Source organism: Panthera pardus, unplaced genomic scaffold (assembly GCF_024362965.1).
Source record: "Panthera pardus isolate Hobbes unplaced genomic scaffold, ASM2436296v1 HiC_scaffold_12, whole genome shotgun sequence".
NCBI lineage: Eukaryota > Metazoa > Chordata > Mammalia > Carnivora > Felidae > Panthera > Panthera pardus.
In genome coordinates this window covers 37,654,797-37,675,389 of record NW_026526677.1, presented here as the reverse complement: position 1 = coordinate 37,675,389, position 20,593 = coordinate 37,654,797, and the positions used below count along the sequence as shown (strand labels likewise).

At 40.9% G+C, this 20,593-nt stretch overlaps 1 protein-coding gene across 1 annotated transcript in view; it reads left to right on the top strand.

Moving 5' to 3' along the window:
• Window positions 1–2,850: 2,850 nt before the first annotated feature.
• SLC17A6 (solute carrier family 17 member 6) overlaps window positions 2,851–20,593 on the top strand; it is a 41,069-nt gene continuing 23,326 nt past the window's right edge. The window contains exons 1-3 of the mRNA XM_019456545.2: window positions 2,851–3,832; window positions 6,602–6,854; window positions 8,369–8,487. Coding sequence (XP_019312090.1) covers window positions 3,747–3,832; window positions 6,602–6,854; window positions 8,369–8,487 — 458 coding nt within the window. The 5' untranslated portion in view covers window positions 2,851–3,746. The remainder of the gene's footprint in view (window positions 3,833–6,601; window positions 6,855–8,368; window positions 8,488–20,593) is intronic.

The window sequence follows — 20,593 nt, the reverse complement described above, 5'->3', positions numbered from 1 at the left end:
AGTCTGAAGAATACAAGGAATAAATGAGATCATGTAAATCAAAGTCATTCATAATTTGTAATATGCTACACACATTAAATAAATTCAAAGAAATCTTTTATTTTTAATAATTTTTCATAGCTTATATATTTTGAGGGGGAGGTAGGATCAGAAAGAAGGAGAGAGAGAGAGAATCCCAAGCAAGCTGTGCACTGTCAGCACAGAACACAATGTGGGGCTCAAACTCAGGAACCGTGAGATCATGACCTGAGCCAAAAACCAAGAGTTGGATGCTTAACCGACTGAGCCACCCAGGCACCCCGAAAGCTTTTATTTTTAAGAGTGCTTGGGTAGAGGGGACAATTCCTCTATAAGAAGACTTGTCTAATAATTCCATTTAAAGCACTGTTAAAATTGGCTGGAAGAAGATGGAAGAGGTAAGGAAGGTAAGGGAGTAAGGAGGTAAGGGAGGTGTCCACAAAAAGGAAGTCTTTTCCATATGACTAAATTAATACCATATGTGTAACTACTACTATTTTTGCATAAAGAGAAATCTGGTGATATTAAGGTCACAAAAGTACATGTTCAGTGTTTGAATTTGGGGATCACACATGAAGAGAATCTATTAGATATGTAAATAGTGCCTGAATATTTGTCTCTTATATTGGGAGATATTAATTCAAGAAAAGCCTACATGGCATTCTTTGGTCTCAGGTGGCCTAGTAACAATTCTTGTAATTTTCCACATACAATATTTTTCCCTTGTTTATGACTTTGCTCAAGATGTCCCCTCTGGCTGGGATGCTCTCCAAGTATCACCACCCCTCCTCACCCAATTCCACTAGGCTACCATCACCTTCTTGGAGCTAAGTTTCTCTTAAAGTATTAAGACAGAAAAGGAAACATCATTTCCTAGTTTCTCTTCCATATACTTTCACTCCCAGGCTCGGTCATCTTCTTGTCCAATTTCATCCATAATTATTTGTAATTGTATTTATGTGTCTATTTCCCATAGCTTGTGAGATCTTTCTGGGAATATTCTCAGAATCTAGTACAATTCTTGGCACTAAATGAGTATTTTTAGAATGAATAAATCAATATTAGCAATAATTCTGATTCAAGTACTTGCCCTGTTATCAAGAGAATGGAGGAACCAGATGACATTAATTTCAATAAGGTGAATGTAATTACTTTACTCTAGAAACAATGTTTTCATGTTGGATTTATATTGCTTGGTGCCCCACAGATAATCTATAGTGCAGAGTTAGCAATTAAGTTTATTGGTGGTTTAGATCTCTAGTTATTTGAGGTGAAATGTAAGCAGGAGTGCTGAGGAGAATCAGTTTTATATCACCTTCCTAGCTTCACAGATATTTATTTAACTTCTATTTTTTGCATCACTTCTCAGAATTTCAAAATCATGGATATCCCTAAATGAATTTGGTCTATTGAACTTGTTCACTAAAGATTTGAAAAACATACATATTTTGAAAAGCACCCTAGATGAGTAAGGTCCTAATTAACTTGAATCTTTTATTTGGAAGGAGGTAGATTAGTGGGTTTTTTTCCCCTTCTTATACTTGATCATCTTTGGGGATAGATACTATCTTGAGGCATTCTGGAGTTTAAGAAAAATCTGGTCCACTGTTTTATAGGGATATATATTTTAATACATGTTTGTAAAAATGAGAGAAAGATGCCTCTAATATTCTTTTCATCATTATAATTCATAATGAAATATAATATGACAACCATCAAATTTAATAATGACAGATGGTTTTAGCTACTTTTGATAATCTTTTTTTTTTTTTTTTGGCTATCCATTCAGTGTATACACATCCATAGTATAATTTGTCCTATTCAGGGAACATTCTTACATGATTCTCTATTTAGATCCATACTTTTGAGATTTGGTCCCAAAATCCCTAAGAAAAATCTACTCCCCCTGTTGGCCTAAATAAAATCCAAGGATTTTGACCTTGGCAATGTGACTCAAGGGCAATCAGTTTTGTAATCACTTGGCTGAATTGCATCTAAGAGGTTTGTGATTCATGTTAAATGCATTAATAATTAACATTAAGCTAGCATAGCTTTTTGGCTTTGCTTAATGAAATAGATTCATTGATGCTGTACCTATGTATGTGAAAACAAATGTCTTACATGAATGTCTCTCTATAATTCTGTTTTAGGGGAAGATGGTACAAGGAAAAAAATCACATTTTAAAGAAATGTAAGCAATTTCAAATAAATCATGAAAATATTAATGATAATTTGTTGACAAGCACAAGATACAGCCACAAATTTTGTCAGTATATTGATATTTCCATCGTGTGCTGCAAATTAGTTAAGCAAAGAATCAAAAAAATTCCAAGGAATTTATATTAAACTGCCTATATTTTATTTAACCAAGGGCAATGAGGTTGCAGCTTGTCTTTTCTTTCTTTCTCTCCCCTCCTCCTTCCCTTTCTGCTTTCCTCCTCTCTTTTTCTTTCCTTTCTTTTCTTTCTGTTTTTCTTTCTCTTTTCCTTCCTTCCTTCCTTCCTTCCTTCCTTCCTTCCTTCTTTCCTTCCTTCTTCCCTTCTTATCAGGAATTAAAACAAAACACAACACATGAACAATGTAATTATGCATTCTGTGTGCATATGTTTTATATCCAAGAGAGCCCAAATGCCCCAGAATTCCACAAACATAAATGAAACATGTACTCTTCCTTCCCTGCAACATTGTCAGAGCTGGCGGTAGTGTGCTGGGCAAAACGTAGGAAACTAGAAGTAACTTATCAATTTTTAATTAAGTCTTCCTCCCTTGAAGAGTCAAATGCACCATTCTCCCTGCAAACTCTGGAGATGATGACATATTTCCACTTGGTTCCCATAGCATCCATTCCTGAAGATCCCCAGAATGGTCTTTGGTCAGGGCGACCACCCAGCTTCCCAAAAAGTTGGCAACCTGGCCAGCCAAAAGCAGCTTTCCCTTTTCCGGAAACTTACTCTGTCCGTGGTGCTGAACAATTCTGCCGAGACGCGCCCTGAGGAGCGCTGTCAGCCGCGCTGAAAAAATCTTCCCTGACGCTGCCCAAATCAGAACTGTGTATCTGTTATTTACTCACGTCCTCAAAGAGCAGCAAGCTTTCTCCATCTTAATTCGACACTACCGCAGAGCAGAGTTGCGCCGGCGTGATAGGAGGAGATCATAGGCAAGGAGGAAAAACTAACATCAGCATTGCTCACCTGAGACCTCAGATGCTCCCATGAGTTTGGAAGTGCTCTGCTCCTTACAGCAAAGACACCATTAAAAAAAATACTATTCTTCTGACTTTGCTTTTACACAAAGGTTCTGTGGTATTTCCGCCTTTCGTTTAAAAGCCAGAAGATTTGGCAGCAATAAGGTTTTCAAAATCGGGAATTTGCATTGTTTTTCAGTGGACTGACTTCCAGGACAAGGACTCATCTGCACCCGCCCAAATACCATGGCACTGCGTGCGCCCTTTGCCACCGGATCCTCCCCTTCCAATGAGACTTTCTGATTGTGTCTACCAACTCTCCTATTAGGAAACCCGTGGGTTGCATGCAGCTATTCTGTTGTATTCTCTTTCTCACTCCCTCCCCTCTCTCACTCACACTCTTGCTGGAGGCACACCAATACCGTTCTGCTGAGAAGAAAAAGCCCACAACTACCTTAAGCGATTAAGACAATATGCGCAACTCTCGCCTTTCATAGCGATCACTATACAAATCTGGCAAGAGCCAACACCAGTCTTTGCAAGAATGGAGTCGGTAAAACAAAGGATTTTGACCCCAGGAAAAGAGGGGCTAAAGAATTTTGCTGGAAAATCCCTTGGCCAGATCTACAGGTAAGAGAAACCCATATTTGCCTGGGCAAACCCATATTTGCCTGGGGCTCAGCATGAAAAAATCTGCAGGGCTATTTCCGTAAACCCTGCTTGCTTTGAGAGGTTGTAATATGATCGGAAAGTCTTTTTTTTGTTGGTTGCTGCTATTGCTCAAGCAGGGCTGCTCTGGAAACCTGCTTATTAATTCAGGAATGTTGCACTAAATGAACCTGTGTGCTGTGTGTGTGTGTGTGTGTGTGTGTGTGTGGTTTTTGTTTTGGTACCTGCAGATTCTCATCCTTTCCTACCCGGGATTTACCCTCTTTACAATTGAGAAATGACCAGCACCTGTTCAAAGAATCTTTCTTTCGGTGCTCATAGTGACAACAAATTCCTTTAATGCAGACACATGAATTTAGAAAATACAACCCTCAAAGAAATCAACCAAGAAATTCCAAAGAGTAATGGCAGAAAGAAATTTAGACCTCAGCTTTAAAACAACTCAAGTAGATAATCTCCCAGTGGAATCTTCCTTCTGTGCTGAAGGAGGAAGAATCAAAATATATCAATAATTAATAGCTGAAGCATTTCCTCTATCCAAATCCAAAACAATATATATGTGCTTTAATTATTTGACTTTTCTGAGAAGTCTATGTCTTGCATGGCAAATGTCAGTGTTTATAAGAAAAAGCATAATGACTTTGAAAGTACTGGCAATAATTTAATTTTTTATCGTCCCTGTAGTCAATGTACTAATTATGCTGAAAATTTTACAACTTTAAATTATTTTAAGAATATTATATGAGTACACTTTCCTTAATAATATGAGCAAAATCAATAAGAGAGGGCAGAAACAGCAGGATAAACGATTCCAAGAGAGCGCTAATTTTCACATTTGGGAAAATGAAGCCCTTAGAAGTGTAGAGAAAATGTACACAAAATGACCAATGCACTTCCTGATTTTCGAAATCTCTTTGGATCTGGTGGGCTTCATGTAGGCACCCCATCATGCACCTATGCGGCAATAGATACCGCAAGGGCCCTGCAGTCCTGCAGCTGCCCTGGAAAAAAGCTCTTCTTTCCCAGCTCAATTGCCATCAGGTGGGGAGTTCAGGTGCATAGTCCAACTTTGCATATAACAGCCTAGGAAGCCAATGTAAAAAAAAAAAAAAATTGAAAAGAAAAGAAAGAAAGAAAGAAAGAAATCACATTAGTTGAATTTTTTCTCCCAGAATAAATTGCCATGTGTTCTGACTTTGGGATTGAACTTTAAAAATACGAATTAACATAGCTGCAAAAACCTTTATGACTTATTCCCCAGGTGGTATTTTGTAAAATTTGGAAGTCTGACATTTTTTTTTTTTCTGGTAGCCTCAAATTGTTTGGCAGTCAGCTCCTAACCTGTGCATTCTTGGAATTGATCTTAAAATTTCATTTGCTTTACTCCCATGTATGAAAATAATTGTGCGTGAATATATCACTTAAAAGGGCACACAGAAAAATGAACTATACAGTGGATTGAAAAACATCTGCAAACTGTAAACGGAGAGGTTCTTTGTTTAAATATCGAAGTATCCATCCCAAGAGTCCACAGTAATTGTACTGTTCACATTCATTCTCTCTCTCTCTTTTTAATAGACATTTCACAGATATATCGTGGACTAGCATAACAGCCTCAGCTTTTAGCAAAACCATTCCATCACTCCCCATTTCCCTTCTCCCTTCCTCCTCCCCTCAAGGACGAAAACCTTAAAGGAACTGAATTTTAAGGGTGAAATCTTGTGAAATACTGTGCAGATTAAAAAACACAAAACAAAGCAAAAATTTGAGATCTACTGTGGTGTGGGACATCTTACCAGAGTTGATTTGGGGCACGTCCGTGTATCTGGAAGTCGCATTTTACGTCTTTGGAAATGTGCCCAAGCCATTTTTCGGTGTTTGTAACCGAGATAGTAATGACGCAAGATTGTGAATAATTAATTATTCATGTTCTGGCAGTAGGAAGCTTAGGTGTCGGCCATATGCTGCGGAGGCCTTTGTTTCAAACTCGAGTAACAAGGAGAAGAAAGTAAGATGTGTAACGGGAGAGTAAACGGTGAACAGGCACCCTGGGACTGGAGGAATGGGCAATAGAATGCGTGCGTGACACTCTCAGAGAGCGCTCACAAGACCTTCTCGGCGTGGGCGCCGGTCAGGAGCGGCCTTAGTCCCTGGGGGTCCCCGCGCTCAGCTAGGAGGCAGGATCGCGTGTCTTTAACCCAGAAGGTTCAACTTAGCTGTGAAGGAAGGGGTAGCGCGGGTGCAGGTCTGAGCTGGGCTGGCCTGCAGAGCACCGGCCCTCAAGAAGCTAGTGGCTGGATAAAACCGACCATCGCCGGGGGTAGCACTGCAGGTGGGAGAAGTCTACACGGTTGCTGACGAGGCGCCGCTCCAGTAACCCACTCCCTCCCAAACCACAGACCCTCGGAGAAAGTTAGGCCCCAATTGCCTGTGTCTGTTAATCCAACCCGCTGCGGGGTGGATCCCGAGGGAATGCGGGCTGGGTGCCACGGGCCAGACGGCATTAAAGTTGAAGAGATGCTGCGGCAGGGAGGGGGGCTAGCAGGAGGCTGGAGAGCCGGGGAGGTCCCGAAGCCTGGTGGCGCCCTAGCACCCTAACTCCTGAAGGAGTCGAGCGAGGCAGCGCCCCTCCCCGCCCCCAGCCCTGACGGGTACTGGGAACTGGGATGGGTCGGCGTCGGGGGTGCCTAACCCGCCGCGTCCTTGCCTTTCCCCCGCTCTGCCACGCAGGGTGCTGGAGAAGAAGCAAGACACTGGGGAGACCATCGAGCTGACGGAGGATGGGAAGCCCCTGGAGGTGCCCGAGAAAAAGGCTCCACTGTGCGATTGCACCTGCTTCGGCCTGCCGCGCCGCTACATCATCGCCATCATGAGCGGCCTGGGCTTCTGCATCTCCTTCGGCATCCGCTGCAACCTGGGCGTGGCCATCGTGGACATGGTCAACAACAGCACCATCCACCGAGGGGGCAAGGTCATCAAGGAGGTGGGCAGCCGCTGGCCGTGTGGGTTCGCAAAGCCGCCTCACCTATTTGAGCTCCATTCCCCCCCATGAAAGAGGAAGGCCTGAATGCTCGCCAGCCCCCTGCTAGCGGTGCGCTTCTAGAATAGGAATAGACCGCGATAGCCCTTAAGGCCTCCCTTTTCGCTTCCGCTCTCTGGGCCTTCCTTTTCTCACCTGCACTAGCTTCTTGTCAAGAGTGACTCCATACCAGAAGTTGGTGCTTACTAATGTACGCTAAATTTAAATCGAAATATTTTTCTTTCACTCGGAGGAAGGAGTAAGGCAGCATATCAGTGATAATGTCTCCCTGATTTCCTCCAATTCCTGCCAAACAGTCTTAATAATAAAAATGAAACAAAACCGAAATCAGATCAACTGTGAGCATATGGGCAGTTTCCACCCAAGGGCCTTTAGGAGTTGTCCACTTAACTGGTGGAGAGAAAAGCCAAGCTCAGCAGTGCCTTGAAGTCACCGGTCATCCAGTCCGGTAATCTCCTGAAGGGTGTGTTGGGGTGATGGGTAGGGAGAGGAAGGTCAATGTCAAAGTCACTGAAACCTGTGGGTCTAGACGTCCAGTTCAGGGATCTGAGCGACAATTAACAAGGCAGAGCCGGGGTAGTGGGGAGAGAAATTCGGGAACTCACTGTGGATGCGAAGCTGTGAGTGCCGCTGGTCCCCGGGTATTCCCAGAGACCCCGCAAAGCAGATTTAGTTTCAAAATACTACTCAAAGAGACGAAAAGGAGCCTCTATTCCTCAGGAGGTATAAGCCCTCCTCCGCCTTTCCGATGCAGATACTTAAAGGTTCACCCAGGCTGGCGAGGGCGGAGTTAGGCCTTGACCTTCACACACACCCCTCTCCAGCTTTTCTGACCACCCCTGAGGAAATCCTCCTCTCCACTGACCGCCCCCACCCATTCCCCAGGCTACTCCAAATCTTGCCCGCTTACGCCCATCCCCATTTTGCCTGGAGGATCCTTTCCTCTAGCTCCTCCGACCTCCTCACCTTCCATCCCAAATTCCCCACCTTCTTTCCTCAGAATTTCCCTGGTTGGATTTCATTCTGGAAGAGACCCCACTACTGCTTTAGTACTGGCTGGCATCGGTTAAACGGACCCCGGTCAGGGGTCTCTGTCCCCAGCCAGCAAATGGAATCTCTTCCTGAGGAGTTCTAATTTTCAAAACTGGAGCCCGGAGGACTCCTCATTCATCGAGGTGATCAGATCTGGCTGACAGTAGTTGGGGAGCAAAGCCAGGGCGTCCAGCTTCGCCATTAACTGCAATACATTTCAAACGAACAGTTTTTCAGTTAAAAGAAGCATTTCTTCTCCATAAGAAGGTATAGATTCAATTTTGTTAGAAAACGAAAATTCAGCCATCTCCAACCCCAGAATGCAGGGAGCACCCGGGGGATTGAGGGCTCCTGAGCGTGAGTCTGCAGCCCAAACACTGACTCTCCTCTTTCCCTCCACCCCGTTTCCCCTGTACCCCCCATAGAAGGCCAAATTCAACTGGGACCCAGAAACCGTGGGGATGATCCACGGTTCCTTCTTTTGGGGCTACATCATCACCCAGATTCCGGGCGGCTACATCGCGTCTCGGCTGGCAGCCAACAGGTAACGCGTCCCCAGGGCGGGGGGTAATGGGGCTTGTACCCTCACAAGGGGCATCAGAGGCTGGGGGCAGGGACCACAGCCCCGCGGGGACTGGAACTCTTGGGCGAGGTCTTCTGGTCCGCCGGCACCCCATCTCTCCGGGCTGGAACTGTTCGTGCCTCGTTCCAGAATTAGGCACCCAAGAGGATTTGGGATCGCCAGGCAGGGCCCTAGTTGCCGCTTTCTCTCTGCCTTGGCTGAGCCAGCTTTTCGCCAAATGGTCTACGTGCCTTAAGGCCTGTAAGAGCTGAGGCCAGGCGGGGTGTGGCCGGGCCGGGACTGAGCGGCTGGGTGCACAAAGGCGAGTGTGTTGGGGGGCGTCACGTGCTGCGCTCTCGTCAGGGCGTCCCTCGGGTGCCCCGGCTCCCTGTGGTGCTGACCTCCCGGCAGGGCGAATCGAACGCCGGGCCACCGAGCCCGCCCAGATGGTGCTCTGGGTCTGAAGGATTTGTTTCTATGGAGGCAGGCGGGATTTCAGGCGCCGGGGGTGCGATTCCACCTGTTAATGAGCTCCAGCGAACAGGGGCGGGGGTGGGGAGGGCGCTCAGCTGAGTCCCGCGGCCTCCAGCAATGCAGCGGTGGCTGCAGTCGAGCTCCTAGCACCAGCTCTGGGAATGCCGTCGGGGTCAGCTGCAGAGACACCCCAAAATATGGGGCATAAGGACTGATAAGGTTTGGGATACCAAGGAGCACAGCCTGGCCACTGGAGGGTGAAAGGCAGGTTTATTTGTTTCCTTGTGTATATTAAGATGAATAAAACCAAGTGCTCCCTAAGTCTGAATTGGAAAACTGACAACGCAAGCACTCACGTTTTCAGGTATTGCTTCGTCGAGACTCCAAGTAAAGACTTCCGGTCTTTCTTCAGACCTTGTATCTATGACTTCACCTTTCTCCCTCCCCTCCAAACTCAGATTTTCTGAGGAAGAAATCTTGAACGGGGCAGCTCTCCAGTCTTGATCTCTTCTTTGCTTTTGTAAACTGGTCCCTCCTCATTTCTCAGTAAAACCTCCCACGCCTCTTCTAGTGGCTTTTGTCACCTCCAATTCCATTCACCAGCTGTGACTTCCTGCCCAAGACTTTTCAGTCTGCTCCAGAGCCTAGGGAAGAATTCTTGGAAATTTATTTTAGGTTTAACAATCCTTGGACCAGAATTTTTGAACATTTTTTCAAACTGTCAAAAGAAGAGGGCAAAAGATTAGGAATAGTACCTTTTGAATATCATCTTTACCTTGACACCACGATGGTTAGTACTCAGACCCAACAGGAGACAAACCAGTCTTTTAAAAAAGGGATCAGTGTAAAATTAAAATCATTAACTATTTACAAAACCCAATTCTATAGATGAGATAAATCGAATTGAAGAAAATATGTCATTAAATAGTACTGGTAATGTAGTAATGAGCATGTTACATTTTTGGCTTTCGTATCCCTAATGTATAATGTCTTGAATCTTTTTTCCCCTAAAATTTTTTTTAAAACAATATAAACTTCCCAGAAAGATAATCCAAACATACATATATAAGTATTTTCACTTGAGGGGAAAAACAACCGAAAATTCACACACACACACACACACACACACACACACAAATGATACAGCAAACTCAATGTAATGTGAAGTGAAACTATATTATGACTGTGCCTTTAAGTTTTTTTTAGAGTCAAAACCTTCAGCTTGCCAATTGTTAAAATGCTAACATTTTCCTGCCAGGAAAAAACACCAGGGATGCCCCAGCTTTCCCTCTTTGTAACACTGGGAGGTCAGTAAACAGGTTTTTCTGGTTAACAAAAAAAAAAACAAAACAAAACAAAAAACAAAAAAAAACAAAAAAACAAGCTCATTGCTATCATTTGTGTTATGTTTATTAAAGACTAATGCTAACGCAGGTTCTAATTGACTTGGTAGATTTTCCTTAAAGGAAACAATAGTGAACTTTAGAAGTCCTATTTGGATCTGAAATGGATATTCAAGGAAGAGAAACTTAATATTTTCAATGTCTTATGTCCTCCAAGACTGAGAAAATGAAGTTAAAATTTATTGTAAAATACTACAAACATATGGAAAATATAGAGTAACTTCCTTATCAGATCTTAGGATTTTGACATATTTGCTTCATTTAAAAAATATAACAAAACATTACAAATACAGTGGAAATTTTCTGTGAAAACAGGTCTAAAAGATATATAACATTTTCTTTTCTGATGAGAAAACTACTGTATAATAGGTAATGAAAATATATAAAAAATAAAATGTAATAAAAATCATAAATAATTTAATCACACCGAGACCCTATTGTTAATATGGTGGTAAATGTCCACGTAGTCCTATATATGCTACATGGAATTTTATTTTGGAAAAATTTTTTTTAAACATAAAATCTGAAAGACTTTTATAATTGTTTTGAAAGATGTACATTTCCTATGATGTTACCTTTTCAAAAACAGTAAAAACAACCCAGCGAGACCAGTTTTCCACCTACAGATATCATGTGCCCATTCAAATAAGCCTCTCCCTATAGATCATCTAATAGTAGAACAAGATTCCCTTGGGGGGGTGGGTACGGGGATAGAGTCCTGTCTGTCTGTTTGTCATCACAGTCGGGCAGGACTAGAGTAGAGGAACTGAGGTATGTGGAGACTGCTCCTCTAGAGAGAAGAGCTCCTGGCTACGCCCCCTGGCAAATTTCTCAATGAAAAACCCACAGCAGTGATTTTGCCTCTCCATTTTGTGCTTTAAACAAAAGCAGCAACACCCTTGGTCAGAATACAGATACTTGGTCCCTTTCTGGTCAAATTTCAAGTATTCCTGTTTTCCTCCTCATTGAGAGACAAAGCCAGGGGAGTCAAGGGGAGAGAAAGGACTCTTGCATCATTTTTTCCTTTGTCTTTGTCTTAAAGGGCTATTGCACATTGTGGGCAGGAAAATTTGGTCACCTCCATGGAGGGCTTTGGGGTGAGGAAGCCAAGGAGGAATCCTTACAAAATCTGTGGTGTTTTTAGATGAGAACATACTTACTACACGGATAAAAATGCATCGGGGACAAATTCATTTTACCTTTAAACAGTCCAAGACATGGTCTTGCAGTAATCCGGATAATTACAAATGTGGAATTGCTAAGGGTTATTTTTTGTCTTGCATATATGGACTGGTGAGGAACCTAGTCAAGTACTTAACAGGAGAAACAACAGAATTTTGACCAAAGACATAACCAAAGATGGCCAGATTTACCAAAGAATATTTGGTCAACGTTATGTTTTTCATGGCCGATATTGTCTTCACAAAGGCTATCCTTTCTGTCTAGGGGCAATATTATTTAAACCTATTTAAAAATTTTCCCTCTCCTGCTCCTGTCCTCTTGATCTTCCAATGCTGATTTGGTTCTTTACAGAGCACTTATTGCCAGCGGTCATACAGGTATTTTACTTATCTGTTTTCTCCATTAAAATGTAAGCTCCATGACAGCAGGCTGTTGTGTCCATGTAGTTCTTCCTGCTATATCCCTAGCATTTCAAGAGTGCCTGGCCCATGACAGACACTTGTCGAATAAAAGTGTTTGGGGTTAAAAAATTTTTTAAAGGCAGTATGGTATAGTGGTTAAGATACAGGTTCTAAGCACAAACCATGTGGGTTTAGACTCCTGAATGTACTATTTAATAACTGAATGACATAAAACATTATTCAACAACTCTGAGCTTCAGCTTATATTTCTGTAAAAGGGGATTAATCAAACTACTTACCTGATATGAGTATCATGACCGCTAAGTAAGAGAATCCGTGTAATGTTCTTAGAAGTGCCTGGCCCGCGGTAATTGTTGGCTGTTACCATTTATTATTAATAACGTCCTGACTTCAGAAGAAAATGAAAGAATAAATAATGTCTTATGGCCATTCAGTATTATTCGTGTTTAAATCTGTCTTAAGCACCTTTAAAATTATTTTTCCATACACATTATTTACAGCTAAAGTTATTGTTCACTGAAAATGCCTTACATCTCATTTGAAGGACTCTCTTAAAAGAGCTTTTCGGCCAATGGTATAGACAGTGCTAGTAATTCAGCGCATTCAGTCTTTGAATTCTAGTCAGGCATTATAAATACACTTAGAGAAATCCATTTAAGTTTGAGGGTAGACTTCTCTGTTGATAGTTACAATTTATTTCCCCCTACGCCTATCCTTTATTTAAATAGTGTCTGATTCTGGTGCAACACTGTCTTTTCAGGTATTTCCTGGGTTTCTAGCCTGACTTTTGCTAAGGAAAAAAAAAAAAGCTCTTTATTTGAATTAAGAGATTGAACAGTGGACTTTGGCTAACAGAAAGAGCCCATAGTAAAGCAGAATAAGGGTCATCTAATCCAATCTTCTCATTTAGAGACCAGGAAAGGAAACAGAGAATCAGGGATCACAAGATCACCAAGAGTTTGGGACTAAAACTCAGGTGTCCAGGAATGCATGACCTCAGTCTATCTTTACACTGAAATTTAACATCTCTGCCTGATACCTTGTGCTTCACCACAAAGTTCACTTTCAGCAGCAAGCTGAGCCATCTGCTCTCTCAGTGAGTGCCTACAATCTATCATGCCCCAAATCCAGGACAGAAATCCAAGAATTAGAAGGAGAAGTCTTTAGCAAGCCCAAGGGATCCTTAGATTTTGGTGGTAGGAAAAACATACTGTGTGTGTGTGTGTGTGTGTGTGTGTGTGTGTGTGTGTGTACAGACTCCCGAATCCATATGAATGATTCTGTTCTTTTCTTTGCCAAAGACAAAACCCAAACTTGGTAACAACTTAAACAAACGACTTGTGATTGTCTATAGGAAAAAGCAGTATTTAGAACTTTTTCTCCCTACCTAGCCCTTTGGCAGTGTGGGCTCCTGCAAGATTATAGAGGTTTGAGCATGACTGGGGGTGGGGGGAGAGGTGGGGTACTTTAGACCTTTTGTCTGCAAAAAAGAAGGGATTTTTCCTTGGGATTTTGACTGATACAACTTAATTCATACCAAAAGAGAGACTGGTTTATACTGAAAAAATCTACAAATTCAAATGCATGGATTTTAAAACTGTTACCTAATGTTGAATTTGCAATTATAAAAATGAAATCTGGTATACTTTAGGTAAATATTCTGACTGGCCTGATTCTGAAAAATTCTCATGTGTGAGGGATTTTCAGAAAAAGAGGAGTGAAGATATTTTAAACTCAACATCTTCATGTTTTAAGCCCAGAAAGGAACAATTTACAGGTGTTATTCTTTTTCTTTCACAGAAATAAAACACTGAACATGTACTTTATTTACTGGAATAAGCATTGGAAATGAATTCTTAAGCATCATTACCAAGCACATATACAAACGTTCTCTGTCTACCTATCATCCATCACCATTTTTTCTTCTCTACTTACCTGTCCATTGCTACCTCTATTGCAAGCAGGGGTTCATGAACCCTTCCAGTGAGAAACATTTGCAAATTCCTTTTGTGTAAGAAAATAATTCAGACTGTGAACATAAAGCTGCTGCAAGAAACCACCATCCTACTGCGGTGGAAATGGTTTATCATCATCCAGTCCTTTAGGGCCAGAGGTGACTCTATTTCACTCATTTAGCAGCCTATCAAGCATCTCACCACCTTCTTATTGTGGGTTCTCTAGGTTATGTGTCTGGGACAACACGGAAGAGACCTTCCTTTTTCTGACAAAAGAAAATACCCTTTGCACAAGACAAATAGATGGATTGAGAGGGGGAGGGGTCCCTAAGGGCTTGCACGTGGTTTGCTGGCTTGAGCTTCTCTTTCCTTCTATTCTCTCCTCTCACCCTTTCTAGCTCTGGCTTCCCCTGCGGCTGCCACATGCAACCTACTGCAGTGCAGAGGCAGCCTCTAGAGGGGAGGGACGTGATTTTGAGGGAGGAGAGAGTCAGGTGGGCAGCTGGTAGAATGATTCTCCCGCTGCCATATGCCACTGTTGGGGCTGTCTCATTTCTCTGTCATGAGTGATGAAGTCATTTTTACAACTTAATGATGTACCAAGGGACCCAGAGGGCTGGCTTGTGCTTGTGTATTCCTTTTTAAATATGGGACCGGGGCATCAGATGTGACAAAGGGAGGCGCCTGAGCCCTGATTTGATTATATTAAATAGATTTAACAGCCTGAATCAGTCTATTCTTACAGACCCTCTAGGAAAGGATTAGTGCCACACCTGGGGTGAGGAACACTAGTTCCCTGTTAAGGGACAAGCCACTGCCCAAATGGAAATGGATTGATTGATTCCGGGAAAATGGATAGCATCTGTAGGAGTGACAGGTCACCAGTGTTCCTGTCATCTCTTCCAGGAAAATCCTTGTGGGGTGGGCTTGGTAGGTGAGGGTGTTTGTGGCTGGGGGGCAGAGAGAATAATATGACTGAGGATTTCACAGCTAACTCACTCTGGACCACACTGAATGTTAATCATCAGACAGCAGGTGATGCACGTTTTCAGCAAATGCATTTGCTTTTCCAAACATTTCTGTATCGGGGTACTATATGCTTTTCAATTTGGGGAATCTGTTTAGTAATGCAGAGCCTCCTACCACACATACATACACACATGTATGTGCTCACAGGTGCACACACATGTATGCACACACACCAGTGTTCTTAAAATTATTCTGTGTAAGAGAATATGATCATTTCACACTGGAAGACAAAGAAATGTGTGTGTGTGTGTGTGTGTGTGTGTGTGTGTGTGTGTGTGTTGTAACAAGTAGAGGAAAAACAAGTAGAAATTAGGTTTTAACTTGAAAATAAGCAAATTAAATTCATTTTAGTGTGTCATTTGCTGCAGGAGAAATCGTGAGGAAAACAACAATTTTAAGTAGCTTTCAAGTAGTTTATCATTTTTAAAAGCAATCTTTTTTTTAATGTTTATTTATTTTTGAAAGAGAGAGACAGAGAGAGAGGCAGAGCACGAGTGGGGGAGGAGCAGAGAGAGAGGGAGACGCAGAATGCCAAACAGGCTCCAGGCTCTGAGCTGTCAGCACAGAGCCCAATGCGGGGCTCCAACTCACAAACCATGAGATTATGACCTGAGCCGAAGCTGGACGCTCAACCGACTGAGCTACCCAGACGCCCCTAAAAACAATCTTAATAAGCAAATGGCCCTTATTTTATTTCACAGAGGTTATAAAGATGTTCTGTGAGAAATGGAGAGCACCCATCAGTTTCTAATCCTGTTCTTAAGGCATTGAAATGTTCAGATTTTTCATTTCTTTGCCTTTTTTTTCTTGGCCCAGTTACTGACACCCATCTCTGACTTATATTCACACTTGAGTGGGTTTTTCAGGTAGGACTTTAACTGTCCATTATAAGGAGAAGGACTTTAGGCAAAATGAAATATGCTAGTTGAGATTCAGCCTACTGTTTGGAATTGAAAGTTCGGCAATACTTATCTACTTAATAACTCTATGGCTTGATTATTTGTTAAGTAAATGAATGGTTTAGTTTATTGCAGAAAATTTTTTTGTAATTTGCCAGAATTTTCAATGATGATTTAGTTTTTAGGTGTAGTACTGACATGAATATATTGCCTGAGATTACATATATTGATATAGCTACTACGTGATATTCTATAGAACCTAGATTTATAATTCAGAAAGTAAAGTAATATATTAAACATGGAAAATGTTTATTTGGGGAAATTTATTTCTATAAATTGTTTTTTTGATGTGAAGTATAATATTTATTTGCCTATACATTATTCACCTTTACTTGGAATAAGTGGTGCATCAGACCTTAAGTGAATTTCTTGACTGACATGGATTATAAAGCAAACAACAAAACAAAACAAACCTGACAATATAAATCAGAAGTCAGCTTACTTTTACAAATGTGTAATTGGTTACCTATATTGAATAGAGTCTTACATTTCTATTCTATAATCGCCATTCGTTAAAACATTCTCAAATAAACTACGTTACTATTTGATGTCATTAAATTTAGCACTTAACCTATTGAGAAACATTGAAAATGTCCCTGAAAAAACCCACAATGAAATTTCAAAAGACAAAAAAAAATTGTAAAAATGAACCTGGAAAGCAGCATAGGCCTACTGAGGTCAAGCAGTAACACGATTGCTTAATTTATATGATGGAGTAGAGGACAGCCTTCTCCTTCCCTGTAAAGAGAGTCTAGAAATCTAGCTTTTAGAATAATGTGGGGAAAAATAAAACCAGCCCAACTGAAAGGAAATATGGAAGAGACACTCTAACCATGTACAATGGACAGGCCTGAGTGAATATCAGAAAAGCTTTTCCATCAATGTGAAGTAGATCATTCAGGGATAAAGTTTCAACCTCTCCCTAAATAGTACATTTGTATTGGGGTAGGAAGAGAGAGGATATGAGTTATTAATTGTTTTTGTAATTGCCTTAGTTCCCCATTTCAGGAGGCAGATGAAATTGAAATTGAATAGAATACTAAATACATGTGTCACTAAACTTTTTATATACATCTTTCTTCCTCATAGAGACTCTGGAAGGCAGACATTCTTAACACTTGTTTTACTGGTGAGAGAACTGAACACAGTATAGCTATTATTTCCTCAAATATTACTAGCTGGTAAGAGGAAGAGCTGGGGTATCAACCCCAGTATGTCTAATTTCAAAGGATGTGCTTCTTTTCTAAACACATTTCTCCTGTTAAATACCTTTGCCTTGTGTTCCTTAAAACATTTTTTTAACAGTGTCTTAAAAAATTTCACTGTATTACTTAGTGATGGGCTAGGTCCATAGGAAAGAACATGGCTGTGGAATAATTTACAGCTTTTTTTTTTTTTTTTTTTTTTTTTGCATGAGTTTGGTTTTTACACAAGTCTTCTAATCAGAGGGTAAATCTGGAAAGCCTATTATGGTGGAAACTGCTTTCAGGGCAGCAGTACTATGAGATGCAATTATGCGTCAAAGTTGAAACCAGTGCTAGAGATCATGAAACTCACATGAGTATTACGTGTATAGATTTCCTTCTGTTGAGATACCAAAAATATATTCAATGCTTATGTTTGTTCTTGGAACATCAAGCCAAACAAACCAATGATTATCAAGCACCATACAATATACACAACTATATTAAATATTGAAAAATGGTAGGATTCTTCAAGAGGACAATATGTCATCTCTGAACCATCACCATCTAATTTAGTTATGAAAGCAGAGCTTTAGAAAGAGTGGTTTCAAAGGCTGATGAGGATGCTGTAATAAACAAAGTATAATGGCAGTTGGTTTCAGGAGATTCTACAGTGTCGTTTAGAAGACTTAAGGATGAGGCCAGGCTGGGCCACATACTTGAACTCAGCAACTATCTCAAGTGAGGATTTATCCACAGGAATACTCTAAATTCTAGTCCATAGCTGCCATCCTACAGTTATTCTGTGAGAGTAACTCAGCTTCCTAGGATTATTAAGATACCAAGAACAGCAGTTCATTCCTACTAAAAGCTCAAGAACATACAAATGGTCAATTGATTGAAAAGGATATTGGGATAACAAAGGTTCAAAGAAGAATCTGTTATCACACACATCTCAGGAAGGGAAGTTATCATTGCCTTCTCTTTACAGTCTTTCTACAAAAGTAACTGAATGGTTATTTCTTAAGAGCATGTCATCTACAAAGCATTCTCCTAGCATCATAAGGGTTGAAGAAGTGAGATAAGGACCCTGACTGTGTTCTCCAAGAGACACAAATAATGCAGGGGGTAAGGGAACATGTGATCTCTTGAGTTAAGTCTTATAAAAGCAATCTACAGTGCTTGAGAAATATCTGAGAGGAGATTAGCTGAAAAAAGAGGTGTGTGTGTGTGTGTGTGTGTGTGTGTGTGTGTGTGTGTGTGTTGGGTGGTTACTAGGGATAGGGTGGAGGGATACTAAGACAGGTATAATTCATTTAGACAATGCTGTACATTAAAAAAATGTTTTGTTTCCTGACAGATATTTTAGATGCTCTACTGAGGCACAGACTGAGCGGCTGATGCAGTTCAATCAATTCTGTATGTCTTCAGAAGGGGAGAGGGAATTTTCAGTATATGTCTTCATACACTTTAAGCTGCTAGAATTTCAAGATGACACGGAACAACTCTGGGTCCATTGTTATAGAAATAATACTATTTAACTAGGGCAAAAACATTCTGGAAAAAAAAGGCAAAGAATAACAATTCTCTGGAAACTCTATTGAATGTTGGGAAATTCCTGTGTAATGATAGATGATATTTATAAACCATGCACACGCTATGAACCAGGCACTGTCCTCTTTCATAATTGACTTATCTAATCTCCATGATAGTCCTTTGAAGTGTGAAAACTTATTATTTCCATTTTACAAATGGAAAAAGTAAGGCTTAGAGAATTTAAGTAATAACTTGTCCAAAGTTATAACTAGAAAGAAATTAGAGTTGGAATTTGAAATCACACACCGTAACTGCAGCTTTTATTCTCAGTATTATGTTGTGCTGTTTTTATGTCCCCAAGAAAAATATGGCAGCTGCTCAGTCAATTTGGTCAGTGAGGGCAGTCAAAATTAGGCCAGAGAACCTCACTTTTGGTCTTGATCCCACCATCAAATTACAATTTATATTTTGTAAGTGATATCATTTCTATCAGCAGGTGTTTCCATTCCATTCTTGTCACTCCCCTCTATCGTCAAAGGCAACCCCCCCTTTTCTACTTATGTCTACCTCTGTCCATTTTAGGCCTGTCCCCCCACCTCTGCCCCAGATGTGTCCTTTTTGTGATGTCTTCGGGGAATAGCTAGCATAGTCCTGCTAAACCAAAGATTCTCAAGACAGGAAAAGTAACATCAGCATCACCTGGGAACTAGTTAGAAATGCAAATTCTCAGGACCCGCATATACCTACTGAACCAGAAGCTGTGGCACCCAGCAATCTGTGTTTTAACAAGCCATCTAAGGTGATGATCATGAATGATGAAATCTGAAAATCACTATTTTATACTCTGGAACTTGTATTCCATACTTACTTCTATTTCTTCCATTTCTCTGTTAAAACCTAGACTTTGCTCATAGGAAGACAAAACCCTCTCTAAATAAGCTTCTCAATTTAATGACTTTGGAAAATAGGACAGGAGTAGAATCCTTTTTTCCTCCTCACTGCTGCTATCATCCGTTATTCAGCAAGTTTTTGTCCTTCAAAGTTGTTGTTATTTTATCTGGTGCTGCCAGAACAGTGTAAGTATTAGTTATGCTGCTGTTAGAGTACGTAGAACTTAGCAGTTAAGTATCTAGGATCTACAACCAGACTGAGTAAATATAAACCATAATTCTCCGCTTATATCTATGTGACTGTAGCAAGTTATTTAAACTCACTTGCACGTAGTTATTCTATTGTGAAATAAGGATAACGGTGGCAGCTTTCTGATATTATTGTTAGCTTAAAATGAGAATCTGGAACACTGACTGACATACACTAACAATTCAATAACCATTGGCTATTTATTATTATTTCTACTTGACTGACTCATATTTATGGATTTACTATTATGTGCCAGGCACCAGCCTAAGCCTTTTAAGTGCATTATTTTTAGTCTGACAGCAGTCCTATGACATGTAATTTATTAATAGTTCTTTGTACATTTCTTAACACCCCTTAAATGCTTATGATATGCCAGACATTCTTCTGGGTGCTTTACTTGTAATAATACATAGGTTCTGTTAATGTCCCCATTTTGTAGACCAGGAATGAAGCATAGTTAGTTAAGTAAACAGCTCAAGATCACTAAGTAATAAATGACAGAAATAAACCTCAAACCCAGGCCTTAGAATCTGTGCTCTTGACCATTACACAGCTCTGCCCTTTTTTATAGACAAGGAATCAGACACCCAGAGAAGTTACATAACTTTCCAGTTACATAGTTATTAAATGACAAAGCTGGAGTCATAAAAATTCCTGTACCATGTTTATGTCACTATTTCTCCTATCACCATTAGTGACTTTGGCACCTTGCTCCTCTGCAATCCATCATCTTGCCTAAATTTACATGGATCCTGATCACGTTATGTCTCCCTGGCCTTAACAATCCCTTGCCCCTTAATTCTG